At 38.5% G+C, this 26022-nt stretch overlaps 1 protein-coding gene across 2 annotated transcripts in view; it reads left to right on the top strand.

Annotated features, from left to right (window-relative positions):
- Positions 1–26022, top strand: part of NALCN (sodium leak channel, non-selective) — a 263906-nt gene that overhangs the window by 166323 nt on the left and 71561 nt on the right. For both annotated transcript variants that reach the window (XM_060079639.1, XM_060079640.1), the window contains 2 exons: positions 12478–12614; positions 13941–14079. In XM_060079639.1, the coding sequence (XP_059935622.1) occupies positions 12478–12614; positions 13941–14079 (276 nt within the window). The remainder of the gene's footprint in view (positions 1–12477; positions 12615–13940; positions 14080–26022) is intronic.

Raw genomic sequence — 26022 nt, 5'->3', positions numbered from 1 at the left:
GAGAAGGAATTACTTAAGAGGACAGAGCATGGGTGGGAGTTCAAGACCCCAGTGTGGAGACTCCAGTACAAAATATGTGTCTTCCAAACCTCCGATTTAAAGTGTGGGATTTATTTTATAGTAAATACCATCACTGACACTAGTTATCTGTAAACTAAGGTGGAACAAATAAAGAAATTTATGGAGATAGTGAGAGCCAGATTTCACACAGTCAGAGAAAGAAGTTACAGATAAGCAAAGAGAAGATGCCAGAATGAACCCTCTGGCAATTGGAATAAGAGTATCAGTATGAACTCAGTTATTGTAAGATAGATAGATACATAGATGCATAAATAGATATATAGATACATAGATACATCAGTAGATATATAGACATAGATATGTAGATAGATACATGGATACAAGGGTGGATACATATATACAGCTCTATGGTTACATAAGATACAAACATAGTAAGTAGATACTAAATATAGATATGTGTGTATACAAGGGCTCATATACATACATATATTTTCTAGGTCTTTCCTCTGGGTGAGCCTAGAAGCAGTGACATGCCAGTAACATCAAGAAAGCCCAGTCCTAAAATTTTCGTTTCTAAAAACCATTCTCCAATAAAACAAATCAACATTCTTTGGAGAAGTGGCTGATTCTAGAGTTGAGGCAGGGAAAACACAAGATGAGACTTAAGTATAATATTTTGTGGAGATAGAAAGTAAGGAAGAGCTTAAAACACACACACACACACACACACACACACACACACACACAAGGGTGTCAAGACGTGACAGTGAAATAGAATGTGGAATCCTGGATGGGATTCTGAAACAGAAAAAAAGACATTCCTGCAAAATCCAGGGAATTCCAAAGCAGTTCTGCATTTTGGTTCAAAGCATTTGACCAAGGTTAATTTTTTGGTTTTGATCAATGTCCTATGGTTATGTAAGATACTAACATATGAAAAAGCTGGGTCAAGGGTGTACAGGAACTCTCTGTACTATCTTTGCAACTATTATGTACATTTAAAATTATTTCAAAACAGAGGGTTTTTTTAAACAGGCTAAGAATTTTCTATGGTAAATTCTAATAACACTATATATAGACATAAATTGGCTGCTCTGTTGCCCTGTTCAAAGATTCATATGTTTGTGAAGCTTTATACCATAGATATGTTGTATAGAATTTATAGTCAGTTACGATTTTTTTTTATCTTATAAAGTTGGAAGCATAGACTTCATCAGGAACAAAATGGTTTTTTATGGTTTTGTTTCTGATAGAAAATCTGATATGGCATGTCATTTCCCTTCATCTTAGAAATATAATTCATCTGAAATTGGAAGAGTCATTTGTGCTGGTTCATATGGCTGATTCCACATTGTAAAGAGCCTAAGGAAAGGGTAACCAAGTGATGAGAAATACCACAAATCGGTCACTTTAGCCTGTTCGTGGGACACCCTTGATGCTGCCTTTTTTTGTTCTTCATCTCGTCACCATTGTGTTATCCTTGTCTCTTGTGTATAAACATCCAGTGAGGCATGGGGCCACAGAGAGTCCTGCCCTTAATTAAAAATTGTCAGCTTAGTAGGGGAGAGATACACAGAATTAAGGAGTTATAGTGCAAAGCCCTGAGCACTAGGGTCGAAGACCCAGGGAGCCTGGGGGAAGACGTGCCTAGCTCGGGTTGGAGCCAGGTCGAGAAGATACGTCTAAAAATAATGAATCAAATTTTATTAGGAAAGTGGGAAAATGCATTCCATATAAAAGAAATAGCAGGTGCAAAATTGCAGAAGTAAAAACACATCTATTGCTTAAAAACGCTGTTTTGGTGAAACAGTATACAGCAGTGTTGAGAAGCTGAAGTTCTGGAATCTGAAAGATGGTGGTCAAATCCCAGTGCTTACCACTGCTAGCTGTGCGACCCCAGGCAGCAGATTTGAGCTCCTTGGACCTCAGTTTCCTCATCTATAACATAATGGAGCTAATTATGGTACCTACATCAGGGGGCTATTTTGACGATTAAATAGTGTTAGAAAATGAGGCAATGAACAAAGCGTTCAGCAGAGTATCTGCACACGTTTGCAACTTCAAGTACCAATTGTTATTCTGAGAAATCATCCTAGAAGAGATGGTTTTTGAAGGAAGTATTGTAATTAACCAAGTGTGGAAGGAAACTGTGTTGCAGGCAGGGGGACGGGATGTTCAAAGGCATAAATGGGACTCTGTGGGAGGGACACACAAACCAATATTGTTAGAGTATAAAGGGCAAGGCACGAGGGGATACTTTAAGCCATGCTGAGCAGAACTTATTCTACACGTAATTGACCATCCTTGAATTACTTTAAGGCCCAGGAACAAGGTGGTGTTTCTTTCTTAGGTGTTCTTTAAGGTAGATTTAAAGGGACAGGACTAAGATGGAAACCCAGTTGGGAGGGTTTAAGGAGTGATAGTGAGTCCAAGTGCCACTGGACTCAGCAGCCTGGGACCACTGAGGTGGTGGGAGAGACCTGGGGCCCGAGAGGGAGTGGACGAGGGGAAGTTAGTGCCTAGGAGTCGCGTAGATGGTAAGCAAGCTTCAAGAAGCAAGTTTGAAAAGGGAGGGAGAATAAGGAAGGACACAAGGTGAGGAGAAAGGTTTGCCTTTCTCTATTTTCATTTTCATTTTTTAAACCAAGAATCGTGAGAAAATAAATCAATCATCATAGCGAAGGGGAAGAAATTGGAGCGAGTGGGAAAGGGTGAGGTGGCCCCAGGCTAGAGGGAGGAGGGGTCGACAGCGCGCATGCGGCATCCTCTCCGTTTAGCCCCCTCACTGAGATGAGACCATTTTCACGTGGAGCCAGCAGTTGCTGTGGCTCAGTGATAGCTTTGATTTTTATAGCACATTTCCCTTGAGTAATTCAAATTACAGGCAATACACCATCTCTCTTAAATATCTGGCATTTATATAAAAGAGTGAAGATCCTCATTTTTCATTTGAGAACACTGAAATCCAAAGCAGTTAAGGGATTATAAAATGGAACAAAAATTTAAATGTACGTCTTCTTACTTGTGTACTGATGCACTGTGCAATCTCCTGTGTTTTCTAAAGCAAAACAGGGATGACAATTATGTGAGTGCACAACAATGTATATTCTGAATTCCCTATGGTCTGGGCTTTTTTTTTTTTTTTCCTATTACTTACCGAATATTCATCTCATAACAAGAACCAAACATCTAGTTTACATGGAACTCTAATATAATTTCATTTGAAGTGGAGCAAAAACTGCATTTTTTGTCATAATAAACATGTTTCTATGACTCAGTAAATGCCCTAATGGAAACAACCGTGTCTCGGTTGAATAACACAAGACAGATACGATGTACAATAGAGGTGTTTGGAGCTAGAGGAAAAAACATGCAAAAGCAAACTGTACTCGTTACTACTATCGCAAGGAAACTGTTCATTCCATTAGTGGGATTTTAAGGGACAATCATGTAAAGAAAAACAACCGTTCAACATCACTTGGTATTCTGGTTTTTTAATAGTTTTCTTTCTTTTACTGTCTTGTTAACAGTTTCTGCTAGCTTAGGTTTGTTGCAAATAGTACCTACATTGCTGCACAAAAAATGTCCTTCTGCAGGACATTGAAAGCCCGTAAGATCTTAGGTTCAGTGTTGTAACAAGAGCATGAAAGTGAACATTTCCTGTAGAGCTTAGGGACGTCAGAAGATGGTGTAAATGCATCTGTGCTGCTGGCCTCCCAAACCAGGAGGCAAAGAACAGCCACTTAATTCCCAGCTCCTCCAAAAACACCTCCTCTCCCCACTTCTTTGGGGTCAGGCTATAAGGGGGATGTGGAAGAGGAAATGCCACTGATCAGCTGAAGTTATGAAATTACCTTGAACATTTTGGGGTGCCAGCTGTCACAAATAAATGTAGCTTTTATGGCCCAGATGCACACCAAGAAATGAGCCCTCCAATTTACATCCAGAAAACTCCAATTTGAAGTTGGAAGGTACAGGGTTTATTGAAGATTTTTGTAAAAGAAGGAAAAAGCAGTGACTTAAGCACTTTTTTTGTCTCCTTTTTGATCCTGCTGCCCTGACCCTGACCCTAACTAACAGCCTGACACTGACCCTAACTAATGACCTGACGACTTCAACACTTTTTAAAGGAAACAGTTTTAAAGCACAGAGTATTGCTATCTCACATGCAATTATGTAGCTAAGGGACATTTGCACAGAGGAAAAAGGAAAGGTTCTCCCCTCCAAGAAACTCTCTATTGAATTCGATAGGCTAGTGAGAAGTATCCCTTATACATATTTGTATGTGAAGGTTTTATAGTAACATAGAGATATTAACAAAAACCAGCATGTTTGATCATTACTCCAGATAGGTCATCTGCAGCTCGGGTTGTAGAATCACAGGTGCAAAATAGCAAGAGAAACTTCCTTGAAAAATAGTAGTTTATGCTTTAGAAAGAGTCTCCATTCTGAATTACTGAGTCATGTACAGGTCTAGAAAAACCAGCAAAAGCCATCATGCAGGGCTTCCCTGGTGGCGCAGTGGTTGAGAGTCTGCCTGCCGATGCAGGGGACACAGGTTCGTGCCCCGGTCTGGGAGGATCCCACATGCCGCGGAGCGGCTGGGCCCATGAGCCATGGCTGCTGGGCCTGCGCGTCCGGAGTCTGTGCTCCGCAAGGGGAGAGGCCACAACAGTGAGAGGCCCACATACCAGCAAAAAAAAAAAAAAAAAAGCCATCATGCAAAGAAGCAAAGATATGGGACTTCCCTGGTGGCACAGTGGTTAAGAATCCGCCTGCCAATGCAGGGGACACGGGTTAGATCCCTGGTCCAGGAAGATCCCACATGCCACAGAGCAACTAAGCCTGTGCACCACAACTACTGAGCCTGCATACCACAACTACTGAAGCCCGCGCTCCTAGAGCCTGTGCTCCGCAACTAGAGAAACCACTGCAGTGAGAAGCCCGCACACGGCAACGAAGAGTAGCCCCTGCTCGCCACAGCTAGAGAAAGCCCGCACGCAGCAACGAAGACCCAACGCAGCCAAAAAAAAATAAAAACAAAAAACCAAAAGAAGCAAAGAGAATTCAGCCTTAATTGACTCAGAGAACACTGAGGAACTCCCTTCTCCGGGTGAAACGGGATGTGGTCCTTTTTCATACGTGGAGGAGTCAAAAACCACTCTTCAGTTACATTAACCCACAGATGTCTGCACATTTTCCAAGCCAGAATGGACTAGATTTTCAAATGAGAATCTTTCCCAAGTCTGAATGCTTTTTAAATTGTTTTCTTTTAGAAAATTACACCAAAAATTACCAAAAAAAATTTATTTAAGGTAATCCTTCAATTCAGTTATTCGTTGCAGCATTCAGAACGGAACTGAAACTGAATAATGCTTGAATATTTTAACAGAAGAAAGCCCAGGCTGAAATATGGCAGATTTAAGCACCGAGGCAGAACGGGGTATGTGTCGTGCAGACCAATTACTCCCAACTCTCTTGAGAAGCACAAGTAAAGGAAAAGCCTTTCAGCCACCCAATGTGTAATGATATCTCAGCAAGACAGATGCTGAGCCATAGAATAGCACTGAGCTGAGATGATTTATATTTTTTAAAGCTCAAGGTTTGAAATTTTTTCCTTTGATTCTAATTTCCTTTTTGCAAATTTTTTTTTAAACCATGTGAGTCAGTTGCAAAGCTATCATCTGATCTATATGCTACAGCCAGACTTCACGCTCAGTTGAAGCCTTTATAACCTCCTTCCTTCGGACTGTTCTTTACATTAGGTTTTTCAATAAAGAGAATAAAATATTGGGATTCTCTGTGCTACTTTTCTTCCACTCAAGAATCATAACCTTTGAAATAATTTTTAAGTGGAAATTTACGGTTACAATTACTATATGTTAGAAGGTCAGCTTTTGTGATACAGTATAATCTTAAATTATTATCCAGTATATCCAGTATAATCCATGTTTTCCCTCACTTGCATCAAAGTAAATTTAATCTTGGAAAATCTGTGCTTACATGCAGAAGGGGAAAGAATTTGGATAAAAGCTAGAATACCATTTTATCCCGTATTAAAGAAACTTTATAGTGGCTTCAAAATACCATGAAGTGCTTCCGTTTATCCTGGCTTCCTGATCCCCCTCCACTGCTCAGCCCCTCGACACACACACGCTCTCTAATCCCATCTTGCGCTTTCTTCTTTTCTTCTCTTTTTGTAGCTCAGTCATGATCATGGGCTGGGGAATAAGCAATGGTGAAGGTTATGGAGGTTACTAGCAGTGAAGTAAGAATTAAATGATTGTGCTCAAATGCATCATCTGCCCTTAAAAAAAAAAAGAAAACTTTTTACTAAACTATAATATACTTATAGAAAGAGGCATTTTGCTGAATTTTTACAAACTGAACCCCCTGCCCAGTGCCCAGCTCAAGAAATAGTGACTGTACCTTAGAAGCCCCTCCCCATACACCTGTCCGGTCAGCATGCTTCCCCCTCACCCCAGGGTAAACGCTCTCCTGGGACCAAGCAGATAGACTAGTGCTGCCTGTGTTTTAACTTTGTATAAATGGAACCATTCAGCCCGTACTCTTTTGTTTTGTCTGGCTTCCTTTACTCACTATTCTATTGGGAAATTCACCCAAGTTTTGTGCTTGGTTGTTGTTTGTTGACTCAGATGTTTCAATGGACCACAATTTGCTTTTCCATTCAGGGGCTGAGGGGCACTTGAAGAGTTTAAGTTTGGGGACTCTTACAGGTGACACTGCTGTGGGCTTGGGAGGGTGTAGCTGTGCTGGGCGTGCACACGTGTCCAGGAGGTTAACGCCCAGGAGAGGATTTGCCCGGCTGATGAGCGTGTGTATGTTCATCCCTCATCGATGCTGCTTTTCTGGGAACAAGCGAAAGAGCACTGGGGTTCAGAAAGAAGCCCCTTCCCACGGGTGGAAGATTCATGTCGGTGCCTCAGCAGTGAAAGTGGACGTATCTGCCATTCCAGCAGCCACTCACCTTTCTCTACTTTAATTGCCCCATTTGGCACATCTACGGGGCAGCAATGCCTGATAGTCAAGAGGATGGATTGCAGGATCCTGAAGAACCTTCTGAGCCATCTAAAGAGCTTCTCACCTGCTCTTTGCAGTTTTACGGTGCAATGATCAACTCATGCTGAGTTCAGATCCATTTAGTCACAAACAGTTATTATATTTCTACTCTCTAAAAGGTGCAATAAAAGTAAATTAAAAGTGGAATCTTGCCCTTAAGGAGCTTACAAGCTTTGGGGAGTATAACTCTCATACAAGTTAGAATGAGATGAGTTCCATTTGAAAAACATATAGGCATGGGGATTATTTTTTAATACTGGTAACCTACACCTGTTAAACATTATGTTCTAGGATAGTTGATTCAATGTTACAAAATATTACGTGTAAACTTATTCTAAACATTCGTCTGTTCATCAGTGGCAGACATACGTTCAGGTTAAATGTCACAGAGTATAATTTTATTCTATTCTGTGAATCTAGGGACACCGATACTTCACACCAACAAATTTATTCAATTGGGAAATGGATGTTTTCTGCTTGTCTCTCCATCCTTTAGAATATACCTCAAATCCTTTCTTTTATTTCCCAGTTATCTTCTGGAGAGTTTAGTTCTGCCATCTGATCTGTATAATTACTTATTCCACAAATATTTGTTTAACTTACGTTGTGTCAAATATTGTGGCGGGCCCCGGATACAGAATAGTGAAAAATTCCCACACGATCCCTGTCCTCCAAGAGATTACAGTCAGGAAGAACAGATATAGAGTTCAAGTCATACACTGTAAGTTCAAACAATGCTCTGTGTAGTGGGTTTCCTAGTGTCCCCCCAAAATCGATGTCCACCAGAAACCTCAGAATGGGACCTTATTTGGAAATTAGATTTTCGCAAATGTCATCAGTTAAGGTCATACTGCTTCAGGGCAAGCCCTGATTTCAATGATTGGTGTCTTTGTAAGAGAAAGGAGAGGGAGATTCAGACAGAGAGACAGAGAAACACACAGGGAAGAGGGCTAAGCAATGACAGAGACCAAGGAACAACAAAGACTGCTGAGAAGCTGAGAAGAGTGAAGGAAGGATTTTTCCCTAGCGCTTTCAGAGAGAACGTGGCGTTGCTGGTACCCTGATGTAGCACTTCTGGCCTCCAGAACACCGAGAGAATCCATTTCTGTGTTTTAAGCTAATGATCTTACAATGATTTGTTAACAGTAGTCCTAGGAACCTAGTACAGTGAGTGTTAGGTTGAACCGTAAGAAATGGCCCATTTTGACTGCTTTGACCTACACAAACATGGCGCCTTCGTTTGGTTCAACCCAATGTGCTGTGAGCTTGTGAGAGGAAGACCTTGTTGATGAGAGGAAGCTTCTCGGAGAGATTTCTGGTGGAACTGAAATCAGAAAAGCAAGTGGAAGCTCATGAAGAACAAGAGAGAAAGGGGAGGAGAGGAGCTCCCAGCAGAGGGACCAAGGCGACAAAGGCCCTGGGGCAGAGGCCTGGACACTTGTGAAGAGCTGACGGGAACATGGTGTGGGCACAGGGCCAGGTGAGGCTGGACAGGTAGGGACAGGTAACACAGAATTGGGTGTTAAAACCTAAAGGTTGACGGTTTTGCACAAGAGCAGTGGACCCCCACTGAAGGGTCTAAGCCCAAAAGTGAGAAGATTACTATGACCCAGATGCAGGATAGATTTGAAGGAGCCGAACCAGATGAGGAGACCGTGGGAGGGAGGACATGAGCCAGGGGGTGTCTCTGACCAGGGAAGCAGGGTGGGGATCCAGAGAATGGGCCAGCTGAGCAGTTTTTAGGAAAGAGCTCCGTGTTTCTGTTTTGATGGCATTGTCCTGATTAATATACCATCTGCCCTTGGGTCTCTTTGAAGACATTTAATTCTCATAAAATATACATACCAGTCCCGGCAGGCCTACAGCCCCAGCATTGACTCACAGAATCATGTGTAGCAATTCCACTGCCCAAGAAGTCTCTGGAAGGAGAAGCGGCACCTCCTTTTTTTTCTAATTTCTCTCTTTGCTTCTCACCTTGTGTTCACCTCACTTTGTTTATATCTCAGCTAGAATAGCTGTTACATTTTATTGTCATTATCTGTTTATATAACTATCTATCCATTATAATGTGGGTTCCGTGAGGGCAAATACTGTGCCTCAGTTATTTTTATATCCCCAGAACCTAGCACGGAACCTGCTAAGTCCTGGCCTGTGGGATTTGATTTATAAGTGACTGCATCGGTGTATCAATAAATGAGTCAGCAGACACATGAATTAAATACTTCATTTATGCTCTGTCTTCTCAGCCTGTCTTTGGCCCTTTATAATTGCCTTTCTCTTTGGTCTGACAACATATTAACTGCTTTTTTTTCCCCCTGTGTGCTCTACTTACTGCTACAAATATTTTTCTATTAGTTTTGGCAATGAACTTTTGGAAAAGAAGTCTCTTCCTCATGAATCTCTTTATGTGGAGCCATTTTTCTAATTGCCTGCATCTCCTGGAAATGCTCACAGTTTTTGTTCTGTGCCTTTGGGAGCTAATTCTTTATCACTGTTGTCTTCGTAACCATCAAATTATTGAGAATGTGCCGTGGTCAGTGTTCCTCTCAGGGGGAGAGGGGAGGAAGGTGGTGAACAGTGGTGGCCCCTTCCCTAAATGAGATACCACCAAAGACAGAAAGTCAAAGATGACTCACAAAGCTATATAAGATATACAAATGGCTAAGGTAAATGTTCATATTATATAAAACCAAAATGTAAGAACATTTTCTACAGTGGAGTAAGAGAAAAAGGCAAGTTTCCTGAACTAGGAATCAGGACGTAGAATCTCACTGTGGGCTCACAACCAGTTGGACAACTGAGCCATATATCGTATTGAACTTGGGATGTTGCCCCAAAATGCTCATGTTCTCTCTAGCCATTATGAATATCCCCACATGGTAGGAGGGAAGAGCTACCACCTCTCTTCTCATTATAAAAGCTTCCTTGGCCTCTCATGCTCACCTTTCCACAAATCCAGGACAGATTGTCATTATAAAGTAGAAGCATAAGAAATAGAGACACAGATGTAGAGAACAAATATATGGATACCGGGCGGGGGGGAAGGGGGGGATGAATTGGGAGATTGGGATTGACATGTATACACGACAATATATAAAATAGATAACTAATGAGAACAGACTGTATAGCACAGGGAACTCTACTCAATGCTCTATGGTGATCTAAATGGGAAGAAAATCTGAAAAAGAGGAGATATATGTTTACGTATAACTGATTCACTTTGCTGTACAGCAGAAACTAACACAGTGTTGTAAAACAGCTATACTCCAATAAAAATTAATTTTAAAAAATAGAGTAAAAGCATATACCCCCTTGTCATGATATTTAGGGGATATTTTGTCATGCTGTAATAGAGATGCGTTGACCAGTCCCAAGAATAATAAATATTTAAAGTTTTGTATTTAACTAAAATAACATTGGTTATTTTATTATTTTAAAATATTTAAAAATATTATTTTAATAAAATAAGCTAATGTACTTTATGCCTCAAGTAAGTCTTTAAAGATATATATCATTATCTCTATAAATTACAACTTTCTGATAACTAATGAGGTAATCATGGAACTAATGCTATGGAAATATCTTTAATATGTTTTCTCATAATATATGCTAATATATGTTAATTTTAAGTAATTTGAGCAAACCAGAGAAAACTAATTTCATAATTATGCTTCTTTACCCCTAGAAATAACCACTATTACAAGTTAGAATATATCCTTCCAGATTTGTTATATAGAAATGATGAGGTCTCATAATATGTACTCTTTTATATTATCTATTTTTTAAGGACATATACACACACACATACCCACACACAGATTATAAGATTTATAAGATTTAAGATTTATAGATCTATGTCATCCATTATAAGAGCTTCATAGAGTCTTTTTGCATGAATGTACCATAATTTATTTTGCCAGTCCTTACTGGGGATAAGTGTTTAGTTTATTAGTTTATTTCTAATTTTTTTAATATTACTGACAGAGTAGCATTGAACTGCCATGTACTTTTTTTTTTTAAGATTTTTTTTATGTGGACCATTTTTAAAGTCTTTATTGAATTTGTTACAATATTGCTTTTGTTTTATGTCTTGGGTTTTTGGCCACGAGGCATGTGGGATCTCAGCTCCCTGACCAGGGATTGAACCCATACCGCCTGCTTTGGAAGGCAAAGTCTTAACCACTGGATTGCCAGGGAAGTCCCTGCCATGTATTTATGTCTTTGCCTGTTTGTTCAAATATTTCCTTAAAGTCTCAAAAATGATATTGCCTGATCAAAGTAGACACATCTTTAACATTTTAAAACATATTATCACATTGCCTTCTGAAAAAGTTGTACCATTTTATATTTAACAAAAATTCCCATTTCCCCATAACCTCACATTTTTTAACTTTTGATAATCTGATATGCAAAAGTAATTTATTTGTGTGTTTATAGTACCTATAAGTATTTGTGTTTGAGCATCTTTTCATTAATTTTGAAGCAGTTGTATAATTTTGTGAATTTGTCTTTTCCAAAATTAGTTTGTGAACACTTTTTATAAATCAAGAAATATATATCCAATATTTTTCAAAAAAAAAACAAAACATATACCCCACAGTGGGTAAGAAGCTGGTACCTTTTGAAACGTGCTTCCATAACCCCACCAAGAAAGACTGCCTGAACTAAAGTACTCTTTGACCTCTTAGCTCAGCATTTGTGATGTAAAGCCTCAGCTTCTGTGAAACTTAAACTGTAAAAATATAAAAACAAACTTATAGAAATAAATAAACAAACAAATAAATAATAAAACCATTTGCTTGTCAATTCCCAGATATTTCATGGCACGTAATTGAATAATTCCCAAGCATCTTTACAACTACATAGAGAACTTTTGCTTTATGTACCAAATGTGTTGTTTCTAGTTGAACTATTCTTTCATGAATCTGCTAGGCTAAATGATCGATTTCTTTGACATTTTCCCCCTTTCAAATATCACCACTTAGGATTTTCATTTCTTTTTTCATTCTTTTGATTTCTAATTCTAACACACATATTTATAAAACACTTTGGTGTTTAAATATGTTAGTGATAATTAGTCAATGATAAAAAATTTGGTATGGAAAGGGGATTATGTTTGGGAATAAAATAACATATATTTTTCTTCTAATTTTTTTTTCTGGTTTAGTTTTTTGTTTAGCTTTCTTTTTGTTTTCCCTGTGCTCAGACTTTGAACACTCAGAGTAAGGCAGGAGACCAAGATATACTTGGTAGGGCTTTACTGCCATCTACCGTTTCTTCATGTAATAACTCATTGTTCCTTTGATTCAAAAATTCCGATAGACTGTGACTTATATTACTATAGATTCCCCCCTTCTTTCTATTTTTTTTCTTTAGTTAAAGCAAAGTGAAGCAAACGCAGACACCAAAGAAAAGCTCCCTTTGCGACTTCGAATCTTTGAAAAATTTCCAAACAGACCGCAAATGGTGAAAATCTCAAAGCTTCCTTCAGATTTTACAGTTCCTAAAATCAGGTATTAAAGTATTTCTTTAATTGTATATCTCAAATACACTGTAAAACATTCATCTTAAATCTGATTCAGCCCTTTCAAACTCATGTGGGTGTGGTTTCTTTCTATTTTTAAGTTGTTATCCATACTGCTACTCTGTCTTCCTCTGTTTTAAAACCGTTGACCCCTTTAAGCAGTACATCCAGAGCAGAGTCAAGTGTGTTAGCCTGGGCAAGAAGGCTGATGACCGCTGCTTTGCCCTGAGATGGCCCCTCGGGGATTTGACTTCACAGGTAACTGGCACAGGTGGTCCAGCTTACAAAGATGCACGTAGACATTGGCCTCTGACCCTCAACCATGTAAGGATAAAATTGCCTCTGAGGCCCTTTTATTTTCAAGGAAATGGAGAAACTGCCACTGGCCAGGTTTCCGGACTACTGTGACAGCGTTTGTTTAGAATGCCATGTCTGGGTGCAATATAATTTGTCTTCCATTTTTTAAAAGAAGAACCATGGCATTTTGCACTCATACTAATATGATTTTCTACCACTTTGCCCTCAAGTTAAGCAATTGCATTGAAGATGCTTCAAAATGCTCATTTTTAATAAATAAAGGAAATTCTTCCAGTTATAGCTCAAAAATTACAAACAGAACCAGAATAATATCAAATATGACATTTTTTATGTAACTAGTTTTAAAACAATTCTATGGGGAGGTTATAAAAGCATGAGACTGGATGTGGTGCCATAATATTTAAAATTCAAATCAAAATATATTTGCAATTCTGATTTTTAAAAAAACAAAATTTAAAATGTGAAAAATATGACATATATAAAAGAGCCGTAAATTAGATTCAAGATTAGTGATTATTGAAAAGATGTTATTTGAATTCTCCCCATGCTTTAAAGATCAGATGAAGTAAGTTTCTTCTGAGTTATTTTGAGTCTTTAAATGTAAAATTATCTCTCAAGGATTCTTATGATAAATGAAAGTTCAGAGAGATGAACTAATTCCTTCAAACCTTAGAGGGGAAAAAAAGTATCTTATTACCACAATAGGAGTCAAAAGATACCATTAATTACTGAATATTGTTGCTTAAAAGTAATTTCAGGGACGTGAGTTTTTTAAAACAGGAATAACTGAAGATTCAGGAATTTTTTCTCTGAATTCAACATTTTGCAAATTATATGTGTAATTAAATCTAAACACCTCTTGGTGTGACATGTCCTATTTTCTGTGAACTTTTGTCACTGCTTTATCTTAGCTCAGGCAAATGCATCATTGCAAAATGCCATCCCTTGCTCCATTTCATTACTAATGCTTGACATAATGTGTCCTTCTTTTGCAAAGGGAAAGTTTCATGAAGCAGTTTATTGATCGCCAGCAACAGGACACCTGCTGCCTCTTGCGAAGCCTCCCATCCGCCTCTTCCTCATCCTGTGATCACTCCAAACGGTCTGCGATTGAGGACAAGTACATCGACCAAAAAGTAAGAATCACTGTCTCAAATAACCAGATTTTTCTTAAGCCTGTGTGTTAGAGAAAAGAACCACGTAACTGGGTGGGGTCCTGAAATCTAATGTCTCAGGAGAATAATGAAAAAAATAATTTTAGTGGTTGAAGAAATTACTAAACCTAACATTCGTAAATTTGTTCATTTAAATTTTGCATTTCTACAGGTCAGGTTTTGAGCCATGCCATGTGGCAGCCGGGTGACTTCCAGTAGATCAAAAGCCTCCCCAAACCTGCATTTTCTCAAGTGCAGAAGGAAGGGCTCTGAGCTCTCAAGTTCAGCCCAGGTTTATTGGTGGCCTTTCTGCAGGAGACCTTACTTATTCCAGTTATTATGCCAGGGAGACTAACCAGAGCCAAGTTTCTCTAAAATTAGTCCAAATAACTGCCATTTATTGAGTTTACTAAGGCCTGTGGCAGGAATTATCTCTAGGCACATTATCTTATTCATGTTCTGATTTACCTGTGTCTTCATCATTTGAAAAGTAGATAGGGAAATTTTTTTCCCAGATTCTACAGTCAGAAAATGAAAGATCAATAGCAGAGTTGGTGAAAGAGATTACACATTAGAGTTTGTTTGCAAAAGCATCTAATTCACTTGCGAGTATTTCTCTTTGAAAGTCCTAGTTTCTATTTTAATCCTTTAAATTCTTGCCACCTTTTTTCTATGACTTATCATCAAATACATATTTCTCTATTATCATGTGAAAATAAAATAGCAGCTCCTTCATGCTCCAAGATTCTCTGTTTCTCCCCATTCTCCAGAGATTACCCTTGTAAAGGACCTTTACTTATTCCTCTCCTCCTCCTTTTCTCCCATCTCCTCCCCAAATGAAATGAACTTCTGCCCTTTATCACTCCCCCATTCCTTGTTTCTCTGCTGTAGTTGAGTGATTTTGTTCTTAATTCTGATGATAATGATTTCCTTTGTAGTGTGTCTCTTCTCACTCAAGAATTTTCATTTATTTCTTTTCTTTCAGTTATCTACAGATGTTATTCCTCTGTTTTAGAGATTCCAAGATTGTAGATGACGAGTCTGATGCCAATGTCAGTTTTTTTTCCATGTGAAAGTAATTCGGTTTTTCTTTGGTGGTTGGTTGGTTTTCTGGTTTCTCTTGGGAAGCTTGTAAGACTTTCTACATCTCCTTGGAGTACAAAAACTTTACCAGGATATACTTTGTATGTCTTTTATCATCAGAACTGCCCAAACTGGGGAGTCTTTTCAGTTTGCCAACTAAGAATATAAGAAATTTTCATTTATTAGTTGTTCAATTATTACTTTTCCATCTGCTCCTTTTTTCCCCCTACTTTTTTCTCTTATGATTGTTCTCTCTCTTTTTCTTCTGTGTTTTGAAATATTTGTTCTGCTTAATCTTTCAAGCCACTAATTTGATTTCAACTGAGATCATCCTTTGCTTTTAAAGTTTGAGTGAAAAAAATCATGAAATGTGTGTGGAGAGGGGCACACACATGCAATACTGTTTCCTCTCCTTAAAGACTTTCAGAAGACTGTACTCTTCTAAAAGAATTGTCACTAAACTTGTCATGTCCCTTCCCCGTAGTTACGTTCGCGCAATACTGTGCACGAGGCATAGAAGCAAAAAGTTTCTATGTTAGTGGATAAGCAAGTGGGAGGATAATGGCCTGGTTTCAGACAATCATTCTGAAATTGCATTTTACACATGAGAACACAGATGGCTTATTTTCTAAATTTATTTCAAAGGCAGAACTTTAAGCCAGAGGGTGTGCAGTGAAGCCCCAGTCTGGGCTCAGGTTGCACCCAGCGCTCTCCAGGAAGAGTGCCAAGAGTCGATATCATGGATGCCCAACACGGCAAGTCCACAACTTGCTTTTTTAAATCCAGAGTAACGATATCCCACTGGAAATACAAAATTAAAATCTTAGTCTGTGAAATCTTATTTTCTCTCTAAAAGAGAAGATGATGTCTCTCACATTTCCTGAACAGAATATTTTGAAATTGGTGAGAAAAAATAAATAAAAAGGTTCTTGGCAGGTGAGTGGGATGGGGGGTGTCTAAGGGGACTTTTCAGCCTTCTATGTTTGTGGCTTCTTTTCATATTCTCATTTAACGGTTATTTTTAACTAACTGAAAGTAAGACAACAATTATAGCTTTGTTCTGTAATCTTACACTTGTCTCTCTCATAATCCCCTAAAATATAATGAATTAGCAAAGACATTGATCCTGGGGGCGGGATCCAAGCCCCTCAGCTCTAAAGAGACTAGAACTTCTTGGCGACCGCGGGCCGTCCCCCATCTATAAAGTCAGTTGATTCAAACACACAATACATGGTCTTATACAAGGACAGTGATCAGCCATGGTTAAGGTGCCCTTCATCCCCCGTCAGGCTCATTGGCCATATGTAGATAAACTACAGTTAGAAAAATATTGTTTATCTTTTTACAGCCTTCAGCATCTGGAAAGGGGCACATGGGGAACATAGTTTCTCTTCATCTCAGCAGTAGCTACCCTGTTAGGGCAGCAGCAAAGAAGACTTACCATGCTGCCACCCGTCCTTAAAGCTGTGACTGTCCTCCGGCTGCTAAGAAAGTAGACTTAACAGTTCCTTTCACCATCCCGTTTCCAGCTTGAGCTCCTGGCGTTCTTCACAAACACTTATGATCTGTCATCCTTGAGGGCTTTGGGGCCAGGGAAACCCAAAACAGAGAATTCCACTCAATGAATTTCAGTGGTAAGGATTTAAGGGAAGTAGGAATCGAGGAGAAAGCAGTCTGGTATCTGTATTTTTAAATACGGCAAGCCTTTTTCATTTTTCTTAAGAAACCCCAAAGCCACATAAAAACAAAAATACACAAATACACGAGAAAAATCCTGAACAGAGACCACACCACTGTTAGCTCCCCGATAAAGTATTTTTCGGGAAGCGCTTGCAAATTTCTCTTACATCCCAGTTGCCTTTGGAAATCCGAGTCATTATCAAGTGGACAGCAAGGTTCTTCACTCTGCGTGAAGAAACTCTCGTGGCCCCCTGCAAACAGAGGCTGTTTTCCCCAAAGAGTAGTAAGAAATCAAAAGAAAAAGGCTGGCTTTTGGTGATTCTCATAATGTGAACAAAGGAGCAATGAAATAAAAGTTTTCTCTTAACGACACCGAGTCCCCAGCGACCTGGACATCACAAGTTAAGGGGAAAACCTGACAACAAAAGCCAGGAGGTGTGGAGGTGGAGTTGTTTGATTAAGCAACGTGGAAACACAAAAACACATGTTAGGCAAGATTTTCTCAAGTAATCACCCTGGCTTTGAACAACTGTAAGGAATTCCCATGGCAACCTCACTTTGCAGAGACCATGTTTTTAAAAATAGCCCTGTCTGATTACCTTTATCACATAGTTTAAAATACCTGTCCTTCTCTGTCAGCAATGAGCAAACAAAACTGTAACATCTTTAAAGCCGTTGTGTGGTTTGCTCAGATCCTGAAGGAAAAAGACAGCAAACAGTGTGGTCCCTCCTTTCCCTTGGGGTGTCCTTCCAAACCCCACAGAAAAGACATTCCCAAGCGCCAATTCCCACATCTCTTTCCCTTTCCACTCCCCTACACCCCCGTGGGCATCTTCAAGGGGTCCCCTTTTCTCCTGATTAAAGGATACACCTGCAGATCTTCAGAGGAGTCTTACTAGTTTCCAAGCAGAAGGGAATCGGGCAGTGGTTTTCTACTCATTTTTCCCCTCTGTATTATTGGAATTAATTCCTTAAGTAGAGTGCTTACATAAACTGAGATGTGAACTTGGCTTTCCAGTGACCCCATTAATAAAAGCAGCTCACTCTGTCCTCAAGTGAATCATCTCATCAACGTCAAAGTTTCCACTGTGGTTGGATCTAAGGACTCTCTCTGTCTCTGACGGACCTCCCTGGTCTTTGTGCCCTGCTGTCTTGGCTGGGGAGCCACTTCTGGGGTCAGAATCTGCCGTGTCTGGGGAACATGAGGGCCCATCACAGAGTCACATCAGCATGAGACAGATGGAGAGATGAGGGCTGTCCCAGTCACCCCCTTGTATCCCCGCACTTCTCAGAACAGTAATCAGAACCCATATGATAAAGAACAGTGAGGATTTATTTCTCCAACAATAGAGCAATGTCTGCTCTCTCTCTTACCTGTCTCTTTTCTGCTAAACACATAGAAAGTTCCATAGTAAGCCTTCATAATTAATAGCTAACATGTGTACAAATTGAGGAGGAAAACAAAAAAAGCAATTACTATGTTTTGTTTACCCTTTACATTTCCATAAGTCTCCAACAGTCACTCCGTCATTCAACAAACATTTATGGAACACCTGTTATTCGTCTGGCACTCTTCTGGGCTATGGGAGTTCAACAGTGAGTGAGATGTGAACTATGCCCTTTAGAATCTTTTAGTCTAATGGGGAGAAACACGTGTGAATGGATGAAAGTAAAAACTATTACAGGAGCATGAGACAGAACCCCCTAAGTCCTTCCTGCAGGAGAAGGAAGACAGAGCCATAGAGGACAAATTGCTCCAAGCAGGGAGGGAAGCACATGCAAAACATGGACAGCATGATCTCTTTAATGTAACTGATCGTGAGAAGCAGAATAGAATAGTCATTAAGACCAGTAATACTGATTACATGATGTAGGTTCCAATCCTCATTTATAAACAGAGATAATTCTTACTTTTAAGGTTTGTTGTGAGAATTAAATAATATATGTTAAATGCTTAGCATCGCACCTGGCATAGCATATGATATGTGCCTATCAAACCAGATAAGAAAAGTTACTTTAGGGACTTACCTGACTGTCCAGTGGTTACAACTCGATGCTTTCACTGCCTGGGCCCGGGGTCAATCTCTCGTTGAGAAACTAAGATCCTGCAAGCTGCATGGCACAGCCAAAGAAAAAAGAAAAAAAAAGTTACTTTAATTAAACCATGCCATGAAGTCAGATTCAGCAAATAGACATATTCATCAATCAAGAAAAATTACTTTTACTTAAATTAACCTTCAGATGTAACAGTCTAGTTGAGCACAATATACTAGTTACTGATTTATTTTCCTTACTGTCCATGAGCCTGATTTTTTTTTAGTCTGATTTTTGATGATATTTCAGTTGCAGCCCCCGTGCCTACCTAGTGTCTTAGCCTCAAGAAGTAAATTAAATTGTTCTGCAAAGGTTTACTGTTCACAAAGCCTTGTTGATTGACATACAGCATTTTATAATTTTCTACGTAATCATAGAGTATTTGATGGTTTGTTCCAGTAACTCCACATGTAGCAAGTTGCTCAGCCTGATCTATAATTTCCAGGATGAACGTTAACTCACTTTAAAAAAAGAGAATAGCCTATTTTCATCTTTTGGGCTTTTACTCTTCTGAAAGAATTTTCTAAAATAATAGCTTAGCATCTCTGCAGTGCCATTCAAGACACATCTCTAGGAGGAGCGCGGCAGATTACTGTTACTACCGCTAACCGGAAGCTGTATCGCAAAGATACAAAGTAGTGTGGTCCCAGGGAGGGAAGAAGTGTGTCCATCAAACCCAGTATGAAAACCCTACCACTTCTCTCTTCAGCATACAAATGCTTTAGTAGATAATTGATTGCCCACTTGTTCACAGTAATAATGGGGATGCATCATTTAAATGACAACTATTGTTCATTTTTATTGATCTTTGCAGTACGTTTGTGAGCTCAAAATATGGCTGCATTTATGTGCACAGTCTTCATTTGACAGTCATTTCTAGAGGACTTTTATATGCAGTGTGCTGGGTTATGGGTTAAAAACACATTTTGCTGCTTTCAACTAACACAAGAATAGGAATTCCCTATCAATGATTTTTTTTCAGAATATTTAATTGTGTGATCATTTTTAGTTTGGAATTATGTGTAATTTGTTTGCGTTCCTTAGGTGCACATTTATTGGGGGTCAAAAATAAATCAGTCTAAGATTAAGCATCTTTTATACATAATATAGAAGGCTTTTGATCAGGTGTTTTCGGTACAGTCTCCAAAACAGGTCTGGGAGAGCTGAGGCTGCAGCTAAACCTATCTTTGAAATTTACATTTTGCTCTACTTTTTAAACATGCTTCCCCTTTGAGTATAGTCGTACTTATAAATTGTATTTTCCATTAAGTCTCAATGTGTTATAGTTGGTGCTTCTGCTGACATTCTTGTTCTTTGGATCTGAAGTTCAAATACAGTTGAATTATAATTGGAGACCAATAGCTGCTCCTTGTACTATCAGAGTGCCATGGATTTTAAATTCACCAACAGCTGCTTGGTTAAAAGCATCTGGCATTTTCTCCCAGAATCATAAATCCACAGATTTTCAGTCTTTGTCTTTCTGTTTATATGAACTATAACCACAAAGTCATTTTGTTTTTTACTTATATAATCTAAATCTCCCTAGCATGTATTGTATTTTATTACCAGTTAGCACTATATATAAACATATCTAATTTTTTTCTGTAATTGAAGATAATGTTTTCCCCTCATGCTTTGCCTCATCAGTTATTATACTAGTTTAGCTGAGATAAGTTGGAGATTTAACCAACTCTGCAATGACAAGCATTAGTGACTAAAACACAGTCATAAAATTCAAGTGCCAAAAAGCCAAGCCAATGAAGTTTCCAATCATTTAGTTTCTAGTTTTACAAGACTGTCCTATATCTCAAGTGAATAGAGACATTTCAAAATAAGCAGTCCTCCTTTGTAATTTTTACCTGCTTCACATCTGTTATTTTAAGGATTCATTTCATAAGGAAAAAAAAAGGTAGAACACAGAGAGAGTTATCTTTTAATATTAAGAAATTTATTCATTCTTTCAATATATCTCAGAAATGAACTATGCACAGTGCTAGACTGGAGGAAAATGTAGTGGACAAGGAATACACCATCCTTATCATATGGAGCTTATGATCTAGTGGAATTCACAGAAAGACAAAAAGATGTTTCACACACAGAGCAGGGACTGACATGTATGGGGTGCCCTGGACCCCAAAGGAAGAGTAAAGATTTGGGAGGTTTGTGTGTGTGTGTGCACGTGTCTGCACATGTGCTTGTACACGTACATCTTTATTTTTTTTTTTAACCTTCCTGCCTGGTATTTTCTCAGGATTCAGAATTTATGATGTTGAAATAAATTTATGATGTTGAAATAACTTAAGATCAGAAATCTTGACCCATCATCTAAAACTCCCTTTTTACAAAAGTCACATTCTAAGACATATTTCAAACCTTCCTAACACACCTTCCTAATACAATGGTATTCACCTTTATATACATTGTAATAGGACTATTTTAATCTTGCTGCCACCAACACTAATCACGTTTTTAAAATTCTTTCTTTCTAAGCATAATGTCAATTCTGCAAAAAGTTTATTTTATGGAAACATCTTGCCATGCACAGGATCTGTTGTATGCACTTTGGGATTAATTTTCAGTTCACAGGTGCATGAAAATTCAAATACAGATAAATGAGGTACCACCTTCAACCTGTGTAATTTTAAGTAATTGCTCAGTTCCAATTACTGTGTTTTATGTGGGAGACTTATTCAATAAAGTGGCTCATTATAATAATTACACTATACCTTTCCAGCAGAAATGACATTCATCAAGCCTTGTTCACTGGACCATGATTTGGGGCTTAATGGTCATATGTTTTTATAAATTCTCTCCCACTTAATATCAATCTGTTAATATTTTCAAAGTGAGAAAAGAAAAATAAGGCCTCTCAAACTTTTTCCCACCTAGCAACAGAAATGTACTGTTAACAACTCCAAATCAGAAAAGTTAGTTGAATATTTATAATGTTTGTGGTTTTCTTTCTCAAATAAATATTAATGGCTTCATTTTGAAGATCACTAGAGTGAAAGATGGTTCCTTAGATCTAAGCATGGAGCATCCCAAAGGAATCTAATATTCCCTGGTAGGTTTCTGGTTACTCCCAGGTGACTGAATAAATTGAATTAATGTTCTGGTTAACTAAAAGTTGTGGTGGATCCCTGATTTTAAGGATTCAATAAATGTAAAATATAAATCCTATAAACCATCCTGGCTCTAATGGGTTAGAAAGGTCATTGATCTCTTTTCATGCTTCAGCATTGTTATTCTGAAAATCAGTTATGGATATATAGAACAAAGAAAAAAAATTGGCTAGTTTAGATTTTGTATTAGGAGTTGGGAGAAGTAAGAGCATGTTATATGTGCAAACCAAATCTTCCAAGTCAAGCAGACAATGTTTTATTACAGTACAGCTTGGAAAATTCTTTTTTTATACTTCTTTTTTTTTAATACTGCTTTTTAAAATACTTTTAAAATATGGTGACATTTTACATAGACGTCATGATGTAGTGAAAAGCTGTACAATCCAGAACTCTAATCATAATTCTGCAATTTATTATCTGGGTAACATTAGACAACCTAATTTCTATGAACCTCAGATTTCCCATCTGTAAAAAAGAGATAATAATACTACCTATGAAGATTAATTTGAAGATTAAGTTTAAAATGTGTAATATAGTACCTCAACACATGATCAAACAGCCGAGGAAATGAATAAGGATTTAGAGGATTTGAAATATACAGTTTACCAGTTTCATGTTATGGCCATTTATACAATTCTTCATTCAATGACTAAAGAATATACATTCTGATTCAAGAACACATGAATGATTTATAGAACATGACCACTTACTACACCACAAAGGAATTCTGAATATAAACCAAATCAGTATCTTAGAGAAGGAATTATTTGACCAAAATAAAATTAGAAACCAAATAACAACCACAAAAATCACCTACACATTTAAAAAGTTTAAAACCACTTCCAAATAACTGAGGGAGTATAGAAGATACCACAATGGAAATAAAAAGTATCTAGAACTGAAAAATAATGAACATAATATATATGAAACTTATGAGAAGTAGCTAAAGGCATTTTTAGAGGGAAAATCATAGCCTCGAATGTGTATTTAATAAAGGAATCCATGTTGACATTAATGTTCCAAGTATTCAACTCAGGTAATTAGAAAAATATCAACCAACAAAACACTAAAACAGCAGGAAGAAAGAGATAATAAAGATAAAAGCAGATTTTTTCTCTGAATTAAACATTTTGCAAATTATGTTTGTAATTAAATCTAAATGCCTTTTGGTGTGACATGTCTTATTTTCTGTGAACTTTTGTCACTGCTTTATTTTAGCTCAGGCAAATGCATCATTGCAAAATGCCATCCCTTGCTCCATTTCATTAATAATGCTTAACATATGTGTACTTCTTTTGCAAAGGGAAGGTTTTATGAAGCAGTTTATTGATCGCCAGCAACAGGACACTTGCTGCCTCTTAGGAAGCCCATCACAGGGGCTCTATCCTCATGACCTCATCTGAACCTAATTGCCTTCCAAAGGCTCCTCTCCTAATATCATCACACTGGGGTTAGGACTTCAACATATGAATTTTGGGGGGACACAAACATTCAGTCAATAACACACAGCACTGTAGGGAAGAAGCCAAGGTTAGTTGCAGGGCATCAAATGTTTCTGGGAACAGGCAAACACCTTCTTCCCTCTACACTAAAGGAAAACATCCAGGGGACTTCCCTGGCAGTCCAGTGGTTAAGACTCCATGCTCCCAATGCAGGGGACCCAGGTTCGATCCCTGGTCAGGGAACTAAGATCCCACATAACGCAACTAAGCCCGCATGCCACAACTAGAGAAGCCCGCAGCCAAAAATAAATTAATTAATTAAAGAAACAGAAAAACATCCAGGAGTGGAATCAAAAATAACAAGAGTGATAAAGGAAAGAGCAGATCCAGATAAAATTGGTAATGTCAGGGGGGAGTGAAAGCAGAGCCAGGAAATCCCAGAAGGAAAGCTGCCACACTTGATCCCTGTATTCTAACAGAAGAGGAAGCTCTGAAGTTAGGAGAGAAATATTGGAAATGCAGGAAAACAAATTTTGCATGAAAATGAGCAACCGAAAATCACCAAAGTCAAGTTCCCTACAAAAGTTACAAGAAAAAGAGAATCAGGAAGGGAATGCTATCCTATAGACAGGTAAAGAATCAAGCATATATCTTGCCTTCTCCTTATGAATTGAACTACTGAGTAACCAAATAATACATGTGGGGAGGTGCCTCATTATAAAAGTAATCCAACTAATAAATGAAAAAGAAATGACAGTTTTACAAACTGGATGAATCAATCATCTAAGCAACGAATATCACTACTGCTAACATCACAGAAAGAGGGACAACCAGACATGATGTGCATTCTGATCAAACCTGAGTGTGATGAAACTCAGAATCCAGTTGCCAATTTGCAGAAAGTACAGAGGACAGAAGAACATGATGAACTCTATACCGTGAATGTACACTTAGCAACATCCAGGCTCCAGGAAGCTATGGGTCAATGGCCCAGGGTCTTCAACTGTAAGGGGGAATAAAAGAGGAACCTGTAGATGAAAACACCTAAAGGCAGTGCCAGAAAATTGGCTCGACCGCTCCATTGCTATGCCCTTCAGCTCCAACGTATTCAACCACAGATAACTCGATGCAAAATGATTTGAAGTTCCAGGGTCTTGAATTCCATGTTCAAGTGCACAATTCTGGGACAGTCTTGTAAATTAAAATTTTAAGACTTAAAAAAAATCACTTATGTTTTGTTTGAACATTTAAATTTAATGTATTTGTTTTTGATTATTAATTCAGTCACAGAACAGTTATCTTGGGGAGCTGAATGCATCAGGTTTACAAATATAAAATCACCCAAAGAAAGAGGCTTTTCAACTAATCTTTTATTTTTTTCAATTCAAATGCTATGTAAATATGTCACCCATACCCTTCTTTTTAAGTCCTGCATTTCTGAAAGGTTTATATCCAGAATGAACAGTTACACCTTTCATAAGCTGTCATTCCTTAAGTGCTTTGATCATTATTTCAGATCCTGTCAGTATCTTCTGGAGCCAGAAGAGGGCACTGCAGAGCAGTGCAGCTGGTGCTGTCGGCTGAAGGAACTGCGCGAAGCTTTACTAAAGAAATAGGAGAACTAGATAGTCACTACAGGCCTTCTTTATTTACCAGCAGAAAAAACAGTTTCTAAATACATATCAAGGCTGTCACATACAGGTAGGTAGGTAGATAGATGAGGTAGATAGATAGCTATAGATAATCTCCTTTCTTCTATCAAGAATATCCCAAACCTGAATTGAAGTTATTCTATTACGGTGTTTATTCTACTTATTCTGTTGTTCGTTACAAAAGCAGTTTTCAAGGACTCCTTGGTACAGATTAATAGCATATTCTGTTTTACCTGGTTCAAGTTTACGACAAAGGAGACTTGGAAGCCCTTTAGAAGCCATGTGCAGTGCGAGAAGTAATTTGGAAACAATACAACACATGTTGTCCCAGTGTCTGCAAAGGTTTTCCCCAGCGTGAAGAACACTGTTTTAAGTGTCAGCTGCCCAGTTACAAGGGCAGAAGCCGGGTGATTGAGTTCAGACCATCACCTTACACTAGGGGCAAGACGGCTAAGGCCTGTCTTCGTCCTTTGAAGATGAGGCAAGTGTGGGATCCACAGTTCTCTCCTGAAACTCGCCTTCCCGGGGCCTCTGTAGCCTGGGCCCTTTCGTAACTGGTGTGCACTTTCAGCTGAGTCTTCTGTCTCCAAAGTGACTCTAAACCCTGTTCCTCAGGAGATGAGCTGTCACCTCGGGGAGGTTCAATCAATGCACAAAGTCACGCGTCAGCAGAGGAGAGAAGATGTAAGAAAGTTTCATGATTCGATCATGGCAAACAGCCTTTTGTGTGTTACCCTGAAAATATAATTTCAAAAAGGAAAAAAATGACTTCCACTCTGGTTTCCTTATCTACACATTAATTTATTCTCCCAAGAGTTCTAGTGAATAATGAAACCAGCTCAGTTTTTCATT

This window comes from Mesoplodon densirostris, chromosome 17, assembly GCF_025265405.1.
Source record: "Mesoplodon densirostris isolate mMesDen1 chromosome 17, mMesDen1 primary haplotype, whole genome shotgun sequence".
NCBI lineage: Eukaryota > Metazoa > Chordata > Mammalia > Artiodactyla > Ziphiidae > Mesoplodon > Mesoplodon densirostris.
Note: the sequence above shows the minus strand (reverse complement) of the source record. Positions and strands in the feature narration are given on the sequence as shown.